The 16061-nt window shown below is 36.4% G+C and overlaps 1 protein-coding gene across 1 annotated transcript in view; it reads right to left on the bottom strand.

Moving 5' to 3' along the window:
* CCDC66 (coiled-coil domain containing 66) overlaps window positions 1–16061 on the bottom strand; it is a 53603-nt gene that overhangs the window by 18814 nt on the left and 18728 nt on the right. The window contains exons 9-12 of the mRNA XM_081805756.1: window positions 3823–3942; window positions 3190–3440; window positions 2864–2948; window positions 1647–1814 (exon numbers count right to left, since the gene is read on the bottom strand). Of these exons, the coding sequence (XP_081661882.1) occupies window positions 1647–1814; window positions 2864–2948; window positions 3190–3440; window positions 3823–3942 (624 nt within the window). The remainder of the gene's footprint in view (window positions 1–1646; window positions 1815–2863; window positions 2949–3189; window positions 3441–3822; window positions 3943–16061) is intronic.

Below are 16061 nucleotides of genomic sequence, written 5' to 3'. Positions count from 1 at the left end.
CCTTCAGCTCAGGTCATGATCCCAGGGTCCTGGAATCGAGCCCCGCATTGGGCTCCCTGTTCCGCGGGAAGCCTGCTTCTCCCTCTCCCACTCCCCCTGTTCGTGTTCCCTCTCTCATTGTGTCTCTCTCTGTCAAATAAATAAATAAAATCTTTAAAAAAAAAAAAAAATGTGCTGGGAAAACTGGACAGTTACATGCACAAGAATGAAACTGGACCACTTTCTTCCACCATACACAAAAATAAACTCAAATGGATCTAAACTGTGAGACCTAAAACCATAAAACTCCTTAAAGAAAACATAGGCAGTAACCTCTTGGACATTGGCCTTATCAACATTTTTCTAGATCTGTCTCCTCAGGCAAGGGAAATAAAAGCAAAAATAAACTGCTGGGATTATTTAAAAAAAAAAAAAAAAAGCTTCTGCACAACAAAAGAAACCATCCACAAAACAAAATGACAAATCACTGAATGGGAGAAGATATCTGCAAACAATATATGTGAAAAGGAGTTACTATCCAAAATATACAAAGAACTAGTACAACTCTGTACTCGTTTGATTTTTTTTTTTTTTTTAAGAGAGAGCGCCTGAGCACATGAATGGGGAGAGGGGCTGGAGAAGTGGGGGGGGGGATCTTAAGCAGGCTCCACACTGGGCTAGACATGACCCAGTGAGTATGACCTAAGCTGAAATCAGGAGTTGGACACTTAACCGACTGAGCCACCCTGGTGGTCCCCCCACAACAAATAATTTGATATTTAAAAAAGGGCAGAGGACCCAAACAAACGTTTTTCCAAAGCATACAGATGGCTAACAGACATGTGAAAAGATGCTCAAAATCACTAATCATCAGGGAAATGCAAATCAAAATCATAATTATATCATCTCCCCCTACTTAATATCAAAAAGACAAGAAACAACATGTGTTGGTCAGGATGTAGAGAAAAGGGAACCCTCGTGCACTGCTGGTGGGAAGGGAAATCGGTATAACCTTCTGTGGAAAACAATATGGACCTTCCTCAAAAAATTAAAAGTAGAACTACCACATGATCCAGTAATTCCACTATAAAGTATTTACCCAAAGGAAACAAAAGATATATGCACCCCTGTGTTTACTGCAGCATTATTTATAATATCCAAGATATGGAAGCAACCCAAGCATCCATCAGTAGATGAATGGATAAAGAAGATATGGTATATACAGAAAGCAGAGTATTATTCAGCCATAAAAAAGAAGGAGATCTTGCCATTTGCAATAACATGGATGGACCTATGGTCAGACGGGAAAGACAAATACCATACAAAGTCACTTACATGTGGAATCTAAAAAGATAAAATGAAAAGCAAAACAAAAAACCCCAAACACACACAAAACCAGACCCACAAACTGGTAGCGGGGAAGAGGGGGTTAGTAAATGAGGGAAGAGGAGTGGGAGGTATATATAGGCTTTCAGTTATGAAATGAACAAGTCATGCGGATGAAAGCTACAGCACAGGGAATACAGTCAATGGTACTATAATAGTGTGTATGGTATGCTTGTGAACACAGCATAACATAAAGGACTCTTGAATCACTATGCTGTTGTACACCTGAAACTAATGTAACACGTGTTAACTATATTTCAATAAAAAAATTTTTAATATATACTTACTTCCTTTTGTTTTTGCTTAAGTATGTCTTCTTCATACTGTTTCTGCATCTCTTCTCGTTCCCGTGCTAAGCGACGCTCCTCTTCTTGTTCTTCCTTTTTTCTTTGCTGTTCTTCCAGCTGCTTCGTCCTGCGTTTCTCTTCTACCTGAGCAGTGATGGCTTTCTAGTCATAAATCATATATCACAAAAAGCACTGTCACAAATTTAAAAAATCCATTTGAAGCATTTGTATTTCTAAAGTAAGTTTATCAGTCTCAGATAATATATAATATAGTATTACATATATAAGTCAAGTTAAAATGTCAAATTTCCAATGTATTTGTCCCACCTCTCGTCTTTCAAATTCTATATGCTTTTTCTTCAACCAGGAGGGCTGTTAGAAGAAGTAATCCAAAAACAACTGAAGAAAAAATCTCAGCACTTAGCATAGTGCCTGGTAAGTAGCAGACGTTCTGTAATTCACTTACTGATTAAGACTAACAATATTAATTAAACCGAATTCTTCATGTATCAGAGGATTTTTTAAGATTTTATTTATTTATCTGACAGATAGACAGCGAGAGAGGGAACACAAGCAGGGGGAGTGGGAGAGGGAGAAGCAGGCTTCCCGTGGAGCAGGGAGCACGATGTGGGGCTCAATTCCAGGACCCTGGGACCGTGACCTGAGCCGAAGGCAGACGCTTAACGACTGAGCCACCCAGGCGCCCCTGTATCCGAGGTTTTAAAGAATTATTTAGAATTTTAAGTCCTTTTAGTGTTAGACTAAAATTAGGAGAGAATTTTAATCTTAGTCTCCTTTCTTATATTATCTGCTAGATTTCTCAATCAGAATTCTACTTCAATGCCCTATATAGTTCCCTTAAAAGAACTAATTCTCATCCTAAACAAAATTCAGGAGAACTAAAAACAAATGAAAAAAATAACCAGTACTAACTTAAGATTTAGTGCCATTTCATATATACAGCTTATATATTAAAGACCTTCTCTTCTGGAAGGCAGGTGGCTGGCTGTACTATGTGATACTGTCTGGTTCTCAGCATCAGTATAATTTTAATATTAATGCCAGCTGGAGTAAGAATTAGATTCATCACAGGACTGGACAGGGCCTGCGCTGTACATTTATATTGGAATTTTAAATTCCATTTATTTAGGTATCCACTGGCCATGACTATTATTTAAGAAGGCAAAGAAGCGTATTTTACAATGCAATACCTGATGTTCTAACTGTTTTTGTCGTCGCCTGTCACGTTCTTCAATCTGAGCTGGATCCAAGAGAGCAGTCATAGAACGGAGAAAGCTGGCAAGATAAACACTTTAGCTATTCAAAACCCCCAAAAGATAGCTATTCAAAACCCCCAAAAGGTTAAACCTAACAAGATGCTAAATCATTTTTGTTTCAGATATATCCACTAGTCATCTCTACTTTAAAGAAAAATACCAAACCTGAAATTAACACATATTATAAATGTAACGACAGTCCTTTTAATAAAGCACACAGACTTTCTTAAACATTAATAAATCCTGAAAAAAAAACTTACTTTGTTTTCTGACTGTTTGCCATGGCCTTATCTCTAACAGGTTTTGCTATATGCTCCTCCTCTGAAGGTTCAACCTGACTTCCAGTCGTAGGTGTATAAACACTGCAGATATCAGCCAGTTCCTGAGTGTCCGGAGAGACACATAAGTACTCTGGTTGGTTGTGTGTTGACCGAGAGGACAGTTGAGACTGAGAAGCAGGATAGTTCTTTAATGAATCAAAATGCATTGCCCATCTGTCATGTTCCTCACCCTAATCATGATAAATAAGAATTACTAAGAATTTTTCTAACTGTTCTCATGTATAAAGTCCTAAAACGATAATCAAACACCATTTTTAAAAGTCACCATAGAGCAGAATAAGCATCATAAAAATTAAGTTATATTCTTTACTGATTCCATATATACTTAGATAACATGAAGAATATGAGAAATTCAAAGAATTAGGAAATTCCTAAAAAGCTAGTTTTAAGAAACTATGCAAAAGCACTTACTAATGCATTCCATAAAAGGTTTGCAAGAGCAAATGTGTAATAATTTGAATACTGTAGTCCTGTCAAATAGTTCTAAGATACTTTTAGGTTTGTGATTAAAGACTCAAATTATTTCTTCCCTTTGTATCATCCACATGTTACCTTTGAAGATGTAATTTTTCTTTGCCGATCATCTTCTATTTGCCTGTTCACATCTTCAATCCATGTCCTCTGCTGTTCTTGTTTCATGGCACTGAAAGGGTGCTCCGGTGCTACTGCTTCCTAAACAACAGTCACCAATACGAGCTAAAGTGCAGCTCTCTTTTTCTAACCACTTTATCAATCTTGCCAAAAATTTATACAGATTTAAGCAGAAAGGTATTTATCTCTAAGGGGAACAACAATCGTAAACAAAAATTCTGAGTTCTACAAGAATTAAACACGATGTATTCCAATTTTCAGAATCATATTTGTAACATATACTAGTAGAGAACATAGCAGAATAACTAAATGTAAAAAAGTAATTTTCTAATGAAAAATAAATTTTTCTAAAATAAATATAAGATTTTTCAAAAGTCTATCCTAATACAGTCTTTAGACTTTGAAGGGAGTTACTGATAATTTAAAATAGATGAATATTGTTTTACATTTGGCTTCAGAATACAACAAATACTGCCTTTGGACCAAGAGCCAGGAGGATGAAAGAGAGCTAGAGGCTTTCTTGAATCATGACGTCTCTCTAGGTTATCCCGCTTTTCTATTTCTACCGCTATAAGCCCTATCACAGTCTATGATGTTTCAATAAGAAAAACATATTCTGTTCAGGTTAAGTCCTTGAATTCTAAAAAAAAAAAAAAAAAGCAAAAATTAAACAGTAGCATAAAAATTTGTTGCTTCTTACTTTATGAGAATTTGGTATGCTCTAACAAAAAGAATAAATTCTACTCAAACTGTCCTGAAAGGCAAAAGCTAAGCAACAAATACTTTTTTATATGGAATAACTGCAGGACATAATTTAAAAACTAGTTTGACAGAATACTACAATGGCACTACACCTGATGTTACTTTCTGCCTGAAACAATGGCAAAGCTCCTGGTTTACAAGCAACTGCTTTGATCAAAGAAGGAAATATTTATATAAAAGAAATAAATCTTAGTATCTCATGTATTCTTACATGTTTTAAAGAGAAAGAAACCATCACATTTCTTTAAGCCTAAAAGAACCACTTCAAAAGGAGCATTACCTTCAGGTAAGTACCTGAACAATTTTAGCTCTAAAAATATTATCTTAGAGATGAAAATGGAAAAGAAAAAGAAATGGCCCTTTTGAACTCCTTACAAGACATTCTCAACATAGCACTCAATCACCTTAGAATTCTGTCACCTGTTTCTTACATCTGATTTAGCCAGATCTGGTTTCAAGTCTGTTTTTTTTCAGTTTGTCTTTTTAATTTGTTCATTTGTTTTTTACATTCACATTTGAGTGAATAATATGGTATTTGTCCTTCTCTGCCTTATTTTGCTTAGCATTATACTCTCTAGCTCCATGTTGTTGCAAATGGCAAGATTTCATTCTTTTTTATGGCTGAGTTATATTCCACTGTATATATACCATATCTTCTTTATCCATTCATCTATAAATGGACACTTGCACTGCTTCCATAATTTGGCTATTGTAAATAATGCTGCAATGAACATAAGGGTGCACCCATCCATTCAAATTAGTGTTTTCATATTCTTTGGGTAAATACCCAGTACTGCAATTACTGGATCATATGGAAGTTCTATTTTTAATTTTCTGAGCATACTGTTTTCCACAGTGGCTGCACCAGTTTGCATTCCCACCAACAGCACATGACAGTTCCTTTTTCTCCACATCCTTGCCAATACTTGTTGTTTCTTATGTTTTTGGTTTTAGCCATTCTGACAGATGTGAGGTGATATCTCATTATAGTTTTCATTTGCATTTCTCTGATGCTGAGAGTAATGCTGAGTATCTTTTCATAGGTCTGTTGGCCATCTGTACTATGTCTTCTTTGAAAAAATGTCTGTTCATGCCTTCTGCCCATTTTTAAATTGGATTATATTTTTTGTGTGTTAGGTTGTTTATGTATTTTGGAAACTAACCCTTACCAAGTGTATCATTAGCAAATATCTTCTCCCATTCAGTAGGTTGTCTTTTAGTTTTGTTGTCTCCTTTACTGTACAGAAGCTTTTTATTTTGATGAAGTCCCAATAGTTTATTTTTGCTTTTGTTTCCCTTGCTTGAGGAGACAGATTAGAATAATGCTGCTGTGGCGGAAGCAGAGAAATTACTGCCTGTGGTGCTCTCTTTTAGGATTTTTATCGTTTCAGATTGCACATTTGGGTCCTTAATCCATTTGAGTTTATTTTTGTGTATGGTGTAAGAAAGTGGTCCAGGGCGCCTGGGTGGCTCAGTTGGTTAAGCGACTGCCTTCAGCTCAGGTCATGATCCCAGGGTCCTGGGATCGAGTCCCACATCGGGCTCCCGGCTCAGCGGGAAGCCTGCTTCTCCCTCTCCCACTCCCCCTGCTTGTGTTCCTGCTCTCGCTGTCTCTGTCTCTGTCAAATAAATAAATAAAAAACAAAACAAAACAAAAAAAAAAGTGGTCCAGTTTCATTCTTTTACATGTAGCTGTCCAGTTTTCCCAACGTGTTTTTTTCTTTTTTAAATACTCAGTTGGAAATTCCTTCAGACAAATTTCCTGAGGCAATTCCTTAATGAACTGGGGTTAAATCTTGTCAAATGCTTTTTGTGCACCTGTTTTTTTTGTCGTAAAGTAGGCCTGATGCTCAGCATGGAGCCCAATGTGGGGCTTGAACTCACGACCGTGAGATCAAGCCCTGAGCTGAGATCAAGAGTTGGATGCTTAACAGACTGAGCCAACCAGGCGCCCCCCCACTCCAGATATCTTCTTTCATTATTAAAATGATATACTTGTGGCGGGCGCCTGGGTGGCTCAGTTGATTAAGCGACTGCCTTCAGCTCAGGTCAGGATCCTGGAGTCCCAGGATCGAGTCCCACATCGGGCTCCCTGCTTGGCAGGGAGTCTGCTTCTCCCTCTGACCCTCCCCCATCTCATGCTCTCTCTCTCAAATAAATAAATAAATAAATAATCTTAAAAAAAATTATATACTTGTGGATTTTAAAATATTTCCTTAACTTCCTAGCAAAAATCTATCTTAGTCATATCATTACTTAAAAAAAAAAAAAATCCCAGGACCCTGGGATCATGACCTGAGCCGAAGGCAGACGCTCACCAACTTAGCCACCCAGGTGTCCCATGGGGAAATCTTTCTAACCAGATCTACATTTAACAGTAACAAGACTACTCAAGCTTTTTGTTTTAAGTCAGGTTTTATTTTTTTTTTTTAAGTAATCTCTACACCCAACATGGGGCTCAAACTTACAACCCTGAGATCAAGAGTCACATGCTCTACCTACCAACTGAGCCAGCCAAGTGCCCCTAAGGTCGTTACTTTATGATTTTTACAGTAATTTCTCCATTTCACCTAAGTTTTCAGAATTGTTGGCATAAGATATTCACTAATGATTTACTCTCTACTTGCAATTATGCCATTTTCTCTCATAATTTTATCTTCTTGACCAGTCTTTTTTAGAGATGTATTTTTTATTTCAAAACAGGCAACTTTCGTCTTTGTATGTTAATGACTGGTGCCCCTATTTTCATGATTTCTTCTAATTTATTCCATTGTTCCTTTTTCTAACTTAAGATGGACACCTAGCGAACTGTTTAAAAGATTTTCTTTTCTAATACTTTCTCTTGAATTTTTTATGTGTTTCTGGTGTGTAAGCATTATCATTTTGTTCCAAGTATTTGTGATTTCCATTATAGTTTTTTTTCACTCAAGTTACTCAGTGTTATTTTTAACTTCCAAGCATGTATGTAGTAGTTAAACTTTTTGTTAGTAACTTCTAAGTTACTTGTAGTTAGAGATCACTTTACAATAGCTATTTAAATTTTATCTGAACCTTTATGTCCCAACACAAATCACTTTTTGTAAATATCCATGTGTGCCTGAGAAAAGTATTTCCCAATTGTTGAACAAAGAACCTGATACGTTAACTAGGACCAACTTGTTGTTCTTGCTGATTTCTACACTGAAATCTCTGCTTAAATAATTTTTAAGTTTCGCTGCCGTTTTAGGGTGCCTGGGTGGCACAGTGAGTTAAGCATCTGACTCTTGGTTTTGGCTTTGTGATCTCAGGGTTGTGAGATCGAGCCCTGAATTGGGCTAAATGCTCAGCCCAGATTCTGCTGGAGATTCTCTCCCTCTCCCTCTGCCCCTCCCACTCATGCTCTTTCTCACTTTCTAAAATAAATAAATCTTTTAAAAAAATTTTCTCTGCAGTTTTAACAATTTCTCAATTCAGATATTGAAGTCTTTATTTATTTGAATCTACCAATTTTTGCTTCATATAGTTTATCAGGTTCACGCATGTTAAAAATTGCTATACCTTCTTGCTATGCTAAATCTTCTATCCATATTTACAACCTTCACAATCCCTAATAATGATTTGTCTTATTTTATTAGTGTAGCAGTAACAATTTTATTTTGGTTAGCATTTCTTTTTTTTTAAATCCTATTGTGTTCAACCTTGCTGTATTCCTATGCTTTAAGTGTGTCTTGTATTCTAGAAAGTATCTAGATTTCTTTATTCTAATCAGTAATTTTCTTAATTTTGGTTCTCAAATTTTGGTTTTCAAAACTCAATTTTGGAGTTTTGGTTCACTTAGATTTATTATATTTATTGATGTATTTGGTCCTATTTCTATCTTAATCTTACATTTCAGTTTATCCCACTTTATTTTTAAGGCTCTCTTTAAATTTTTTACATCAAAGATATCATCTTCTAATAAGAACTTTAATATGCTCTCATATCCTTTGATCTTGTCTTCCTCTGCCAACACATCAAGGTTGGTATTAACAAGACCTTTCAGTTATTAAGGATATATTTTTTCAATTAGCAATAATCGTGCCTCGGATAAGCCTCAATGGCTTTATAAAAAATATAAAGACAACAATCAACTCTACCAAGGTAAATAATCACAAATCTCTTGCAGCTTAATTTTGTAATTAATTTTTACCTTTTTGGTTAAGCACTTCATTCAAAACTGTTTTCAATGTCACCTTTTAATAAAAATCTTCAGAGGACTTTAATGTCTGAGATATTTTATTATCCACACTTATTTCAAATATGGTTTGGCTAGATATTAAATTCTAAGGTTTAAGTTCTTTTCCATCAACTTTGAAAATGTGACTCCATAATTACCTTGTACCCAGTGTTGCTGCCGAAAATAAGTGAAGCTCTTCCTTGTTCTTTTTATATACTGCTTGTTCTTTCTTTCTGCAGCCTTTAGAATTTCTTGGTCTTCCATATTCTTAAATTTCAGGTTAGTATGTGTAGTGAGGTTTTCCTTATTCTCTTTTTGGGGTGCTCTCTAGCCCTTTAAATCTGAGGTCAGTTAACAAACTGATCTCAATTACTTTTTCAAATATTTCCTCTCTTCTCCAAATTTCCCTCTTGTTTGGAGGGAATGTCAGCATTTCTATTTTCATTCTCATACTGCCTTAAAATTTTTTTCCCTATTTGTCCTTTCCTTTTTCAAGATATTTTCTAAATATGGCTTTCCAATTATTTATTCACTCCCTAGCTCTATCATTCCCACTATTTCTCATCTATTGTATTTTACACTTTATTGTACGTTTCACACCTAAATTTTCTGCATGGTTGTCTCTGTTCCATGTTCTCATTTGTAACACTTTCCCTTACTTTCAGAGCTTCTTTTTTGGGAACACTCCCTAGACTGTAATTGTAATTCACCAGACAAGTGAGCATGAACAGGAAGGGACAGAGTAGCCTCCACCTGCTTTTCCAAGTTCCTGCAAAGAAGTAACATTTAAGCAAGGACTGGCCGAGAATTTTATTCTAGAGGACAGCTAGAACAGAGATCTGACTTACGGTAAATGTAGGGTGAGGCACTTTTTAAGACAATGACATTAGGGGATGGGGTGTAAGCATGTTAACAAGAACAGGATTCCAACAATTCATCTTCTATTTTTGTCTCCCACAGAGATACTGGGTTAACTTCTACCACAGGCTACCTACCAATCCAACAAACCAAGAAAGTATCCTTCCCTCATTTTTCCAGTATCTTAGGAACTGACCTTAATGGGAGGTACTAGCAGTTTACAACCAAGGTTCAGTATCTTGAGATCATGGGATCTTAGTATTTTTAAGTTTGTAAAAGCTTATTTGTCAATATTTTCTGCTTGACTTTAATTTTTGGTTATGTTTTTCTTGTAACATTATAGCAAATTTTGTAAATGCTCTATTGACATTGAAAATTTGAGAGGTGTATTTGTAGAAAATAGAATTACTGATACTATTATTGTCCAAATACTCTGAAACACTCTAGTAAAAATGTGCCTCAATTTCTATTTATTTTTGGCTCATGAATCACAAAAATATTATTCTTGGTTATTGACTCTACTTTTTATAAAAAATAATTTATTATGGAGGTGCCTGGGTGACTCAGTCGGCTAAGCATCCAACTCTTGATTTCAGCTCAGGTCTTAATCCCGGGTCCTTGAGTTCAAGTCCCGTGCTGGGCTCCACTCTGGGCATGGAGCCTACATTAAAATAAATAAGTTAACAGCTTTCTCTCCCAAAGTAATGTTTCTAAAATTACTAGCAATTTTGTTTTTTTTTCTTAATTTTGATGGGCTTATATAATCTATTTTTTAATAATGTGTAATTTTATTTCAAGTGTATCTCTTTTAAGCAGCAGGTCTGTGGGGCTCTCCTACCTCTGCTTTTAAATAAAAGATTTTTGACCTTTTTGTTTTCTGTTGTACAGATTACATTAGTAGATAATCTATTTATAATTAAGCTAGTGGTTATCCCTGCTTTCTACACTCTTTAACCTTTATCTGGGTTTCAGAATCATAATTAACTCTGTCTTTATAGAGAGATCATGCAACACATCAACACAAAAGCATAAAGCACAAAACAAACAAAAGCATAAAAAACAAATGCGGAAAGTTCCCCTTTGCTTCCATTACTCTTCACCAGACTTAAACAATGCCAACAATCTGCTTTCTTTTATGTATTCATATTTGTTGATAGGTCTTCCAGTTCTCCTTTAAACACAGAAATGGTTACATTATATGTACTTTTTTGCAATTTGTCTTATTTCACAAAGTCTTAGAGACTCTGTGTCAGCTATATATTCCCCCTTTTTTTAAACCACAAATTCCTTATTGTATTTTAATTCTGATTCACTTTTCTGAACCAGAAATAATCTTTAAAAACTTCTTAAAAAAAAAAAATCAGGGAAAGATCCTTGGGAGGAATATTTTATAAATTCTTGTAGGTCTGAACATAACTTTATGCTCCTTTTACACGTGAACATGTTGTTTAGGCATTAAATTCTTTGCCCCAGTGTTCTATTATCTACAGAGGAGAAATCTAAGGTTAACTTGATTTTTGTTCCCTGTCTTATTTTTAAATGCTTGAAGAAGTCTATACTTGTTCTTGAAATTTTAACAGTTATCAGGATGTATCTTCAAATCAGCCTCTTTTATTTATTTAGCTTAATTTTTTTTTCTAGTCTAGGAAGTTTTTTCTCTGATACCTGTTATTAATACTTATCTATTTGCTGTTTTCTTCTTCAAAAAAACCTATCATTCAAGGTTGTATCTTTATAAGCTATTTGTAATCTTCTATGTCAGACTTTTCATTTCTTTTTTAAATTCTATCTATATTTGGGGCACCTGGGTGGCTCAGTCAGTTAAGTGTCTGACTTCGGCTCTGGTCAAGATCTTATGGTCCTGGAATTGAGCACCGAGTCAGGCTCTGTGCTCTGTGGGTAGTCTGCTTGTCCCCCTCCCTCTTCCTCTGCCCCTCAGCCCACCTGTGTTCTCTCTCAAATAAAATCTTTAAAAACAAAATTCCATCTATATTCATGGGAGTGTCCTCACACTGATTTCTTCTTCCTGTGATTTACTTCTTTTTTCTTTCCTTCTACTGTATTCTTAGTTTTCTACTACTCTCATCTTGGGCCTATTCTTGTATAAGGATGTCTTGAATCACTTCGAGTCCTTTGTGGAATAAGGTAAGAATAAATAAAAACTAAGTCAATGTTTTCTTTAAAAATGTCCTATTTCACAAAAATAAGGCATATTTCTTATTTGAGATTTTCCTGAGTACTTAGAAGGAATATCCCCCATTCTAGTGTGAATATTTTTTTTCTTTTTCTTTTTAGATTTTATTTATTTATTTGACAGAGAGAGACACAGCGAGAGAGGGAACACAGGCAGGGGGAGTGGGAAAGGAAGAAGCTGAGCCTAGCCCCTAGTGTGAATATTTTCATAGTCTCCATTTTTCCCCCCTATTTATCCCTCCTTGAGCAAAGATCTATCTAGGTCTACTGTTATGGGTAGTTAGGATGTGCAAGTTACTCTTAGTGCTCTCCTGCACACCTGTTTAAGTGTTAGTAAATTTGGCCTCTTATTCTAAAACTGGATGCACAAGTCTGTGAAGTGCCTAGTATACTTCTTGGAGCCTAACAAGCCTTTAAACAATTCCATTTCCTTATTCTGGTTAATTATTAAACGTTTTTTGGCAAGGCAAAGAGACCCACCTAGTTTTGAATAAGGGAGGTCTCTTTCTAGGGAGTTCAATTTTGGAGAACTGAGATAGAGTTCCCTTGATTCCAAGACTGCCTGTGTAGAGAGGCAAAGGCTCTGGCCGGTACTGGCTCATTTTGGTCAGGCTATAGTATTTCTTTGTTCTGAAATAAGGCCATCAATGAATTGGGACTAGATTACAACTTAGTCACATCCCAGTTCTGCTGTGGGAAGAGCCTCATAATCCACAAACATTATTCTCAGGATTCTAAAGTAAACTGATAACAGAAGGGATATAAAGGTTCTATGTATTCCATTTTCATTCTACCGGGTTGTAACCTATATTTTTAAAAACTCTTGTCCTAGGTGCCTGGGTGGCTCAGTTGGTTAGGCGTCTGCCTTCGGCTCAGGTCATGATCCCAGAGTCCTGGGATCGAGCCCGGCATCAGGTTCCCTGCTCAGTGGAGAGCCTGCTTCTCCCTCTCCCTCTGCCGTTCCCCCTGCTTGTGCTCTCTCTCTCTCAAATGAGTAAATAAAATCTTAAGGAAAAAAAAAAAAATCTTGTCCCATTACTGATAGAAATCCATAAAAATTCATAAACTCTAAACTATGTTATAATGGGCTGTTCCTGGGACAGGACATGGGTAGAAATGTGTTTTGTATTATCCTTTATATCTTCTTGCATGCCAGAAATATTACATAATATTTTTAAGTCAAAGTCAAAAGAAGAAATGATACATTATCCAGTTATGATTATGCATACATATGAATGTCTTATTAATGCAGACCAGTATTTTAAGTATCTACTCCTTAAGAAAACAATATAGTATCAGAAGGATCCACAACAAATTCATGTGCCACTCAATTATCACCCTCAAGATGCCAACAAAAAATAAAATGTTAGAATAAACAAATTCGGCAAAGTTGCAGGATACAAAACAAACACAGAAAAACCAGTCGCATTTCTATATGCTAACGATGAACAATCTGGGAAAAGGAAATTAAGAAAATAATTACATGTATAATAGCACCAAAAAAGGGGCACCTGGGTGGCTCAGCCATTAAGCGTCTGCCTTCGGCTCAGGTCATGACCCCAGGGTCCTGGGATCGAGCCTCACATCGGGCTCCCTGCACAGCAGGCAGCCTGCTTCTCCCTCTCACACTAGCCCTGCTTGTGTGTTCCCTCTCTCGCTCTCTGTTAAATAAATAAATAAAATCTTAAAAAAAAAAAGGCGCCTAAAAGAATAAAATACCTAGTAATAAGTAGGCAAAAGATGTGTACATTGAAAACTACAAAACAGGGGCGCCTGGGTGGCTCAGTCATTAAGCGTCTGCCTTCAGCTCAGGTCATGATCCCAGGGTCCTGGGTTCGAGCCCCACATCAGGCTCCCTGCTCAGCGGGAAAGCCTGCTTCTCCCTCTCCCACTCCCCTGCTTGTGTTCCCTCTCTCGCTGTGTCTCTGTCAAATAAATAAAGTCTTAAAAAAAAAAAAAAAAAAACTACAAAACACTGCTAAAGGAAATTAAAGAAGTCACAAATAAATGGATATTCTGTGTTCATGAATCAAAAGACTTAGTACTGTCAAGATTACCTAGAGCGATCTACAGATTCAACGCAACCCCTATGAAAAACTTGATGTATTTTATAGAAACAAAAAAATCCACCCTAAGATTCCCATGGTATCTCAAGAAACCCTGAATGGCTACAACAATCTTGAAAAAGAACGAAAACTGGAGAATGCATGCTTTCAAAACCTACTACAAAGGTATGAGAATTAAAACAGTGAGACAATGACATAAAGAGACATACAGAACAAGGGACCAGAATGGAGGGCCCAGAATTAAACACTCACATAAACAGTCAAATGATTTTTGACAAGTGTGCCAAGACTATTCAATTAGAGGGCGCCTGGGTGGCTCAGATGGTTAAGCGTCTGCCTTCAGCTCAGGTCATGATCCCAGGGTCCTGGGATCGAGTCCCGCATCGGGCTCTCTGCTCCTTGGGAGCCTGCTTCTCCCTCTGCCTCTCTCTCTCTCTGTCTCTCATGAATAAATAAATAAAATCTTTAAAAAATAAAAAAAAAAAAGACTATTCAATTAGGAAAGAACAATCTTTTCAAACAAATGGTGCTGAGAAAACTGGATATCAATGCAAAATGTGGAAAAGAATAAAACTGGACCCGTATCTTATATTACATAGAAAAATTAACTCCAAATGGATCATAGACCTCAACTAAGAGCTGAAACTAAAAACTTTAGAAGAAAACATAGTAGAAAAGCTCCCTATCGGATTTGGCAATGATTTCTTAGGACACCAAAAGCACAGGCAACAAAGGAAAAAAAAACATAAAATGGACTTCATCGAAATTAAAAACTTTTGTGCATCAAAGGGCTCAATCAAGCAAGTGAAAAGGTAACATGAAGATAGTACAGAATATTTGCAAACAATGTATCTGATCAGGTATGCAGAATTTATAAAGAATGCCTACAACTCAACAATAAAAAAAAAAAACCAACCCAATTCAAAAATGGGCAAAAAAACTTACAGATATTTCTCCAAAGATACAGATAGCCAATAAGCCATGAAAAAATGTTCAACATTACAAATCATTAAAGGAAATGTAAATCAACACTACAAAGAGCTACTACTTTACACTTATTAGAAGTCAGCTATTATTTAAAAAAAAAAGTTGGTGAGAATGTGGAGAAATCAGAACCCGTGTGCACTGCTGATGGAAATGTACAATAGTGTAGCAACTATGGAAAACAGTATAGTAGTTAAACATAAAATTGCCAAATGAAAATTGGTAAACATCTGGGGTGCCTGGGTGGCTCAGTCAGTTAAGCATCCAACTCTTGATTTCGGCTAAGGTCATGATCTCAGGGTCACGAGATCAAGCCCTGCATGGGGCTCTACAATGGGTGTGGAGCCTGCTTAAGATTCTCTCTCCCTCTCCCTCTGCTCCTCCACTCTCCACACTGCCCCTCATACCCCACCGGCTTGGGTGTGTCTGTCTTTCTCAAAAACAAACACTCTCTTTTTTAATTTTTTTTTAAAGATTTTATTTATTTGACAGCAAGAGACACAGCGAGAGAGGGAACACAAGCAGGGGGAGTGGGAGGAGGAGAAGCAGGCTTCCCACTGAGCAGGGAGCCGGATGCGGGGCTCGATCCCAGGACCTTGGGACCTTGAGGCAGCCGCTTAACCGACTGAGACACCAAGGCGCCCCCACTCTCTTCTTAAAAAGTGGTAAAAATTTAACAAAAAGTTTAAATATAAAATACCATAGGATCCAACAATTCCACTTATGGGTATATACCCAAAGTATTGAGAACAAAACCTCAAAGAGATTATTTGTACACCAATGTTCATAGCAGCATTATTCCACAATAGCCAAAAAGGGGTAACAACTCAAATGTCCATCAACATTTGGATGGATAAACAAAATGTCATTGTTATATATTTAATGAAATACTATTTAGCTTTAAAAAGGAATGAGATTCTGATACATGCTACAACATGGATGAACCTTGAAAACAATGTAAGTGAACTTTGTCAGACACAAAAGGGCAAATATTACATGATTCCACTTAAAGGTATCTACAATAGTCAAATTCATGGACAAATTAGAATGACTGCCAGCAGTTAGGGGGAGGGAAAAATGGGGAGTGTTTAATGGATACAGTTTCAGTTTGCAAAGATGAAAAAATTCTGGAGGTGGATAGT

Source organism: Leptonychotes weddellii, chromosome 1, assembly GCF_054177405.1.
Source record: "Leptonychotes weddellii isolate Sample4059 chromosome 1, ASM5417740v2, whole genome shotgun sequence".
Classification (NCBI taxonomy): domain Eukaryota; kingdom Metazoa; phylum Chordata; class Mammalia; order Carnivora; family Phocidae; genus Leptonychotes; species Leptonychotes weddellii.
Note: the sequence above shows the minus strand (reverse complement) of the source record. Positions and strands in the feature narration are given on the sequence as shown.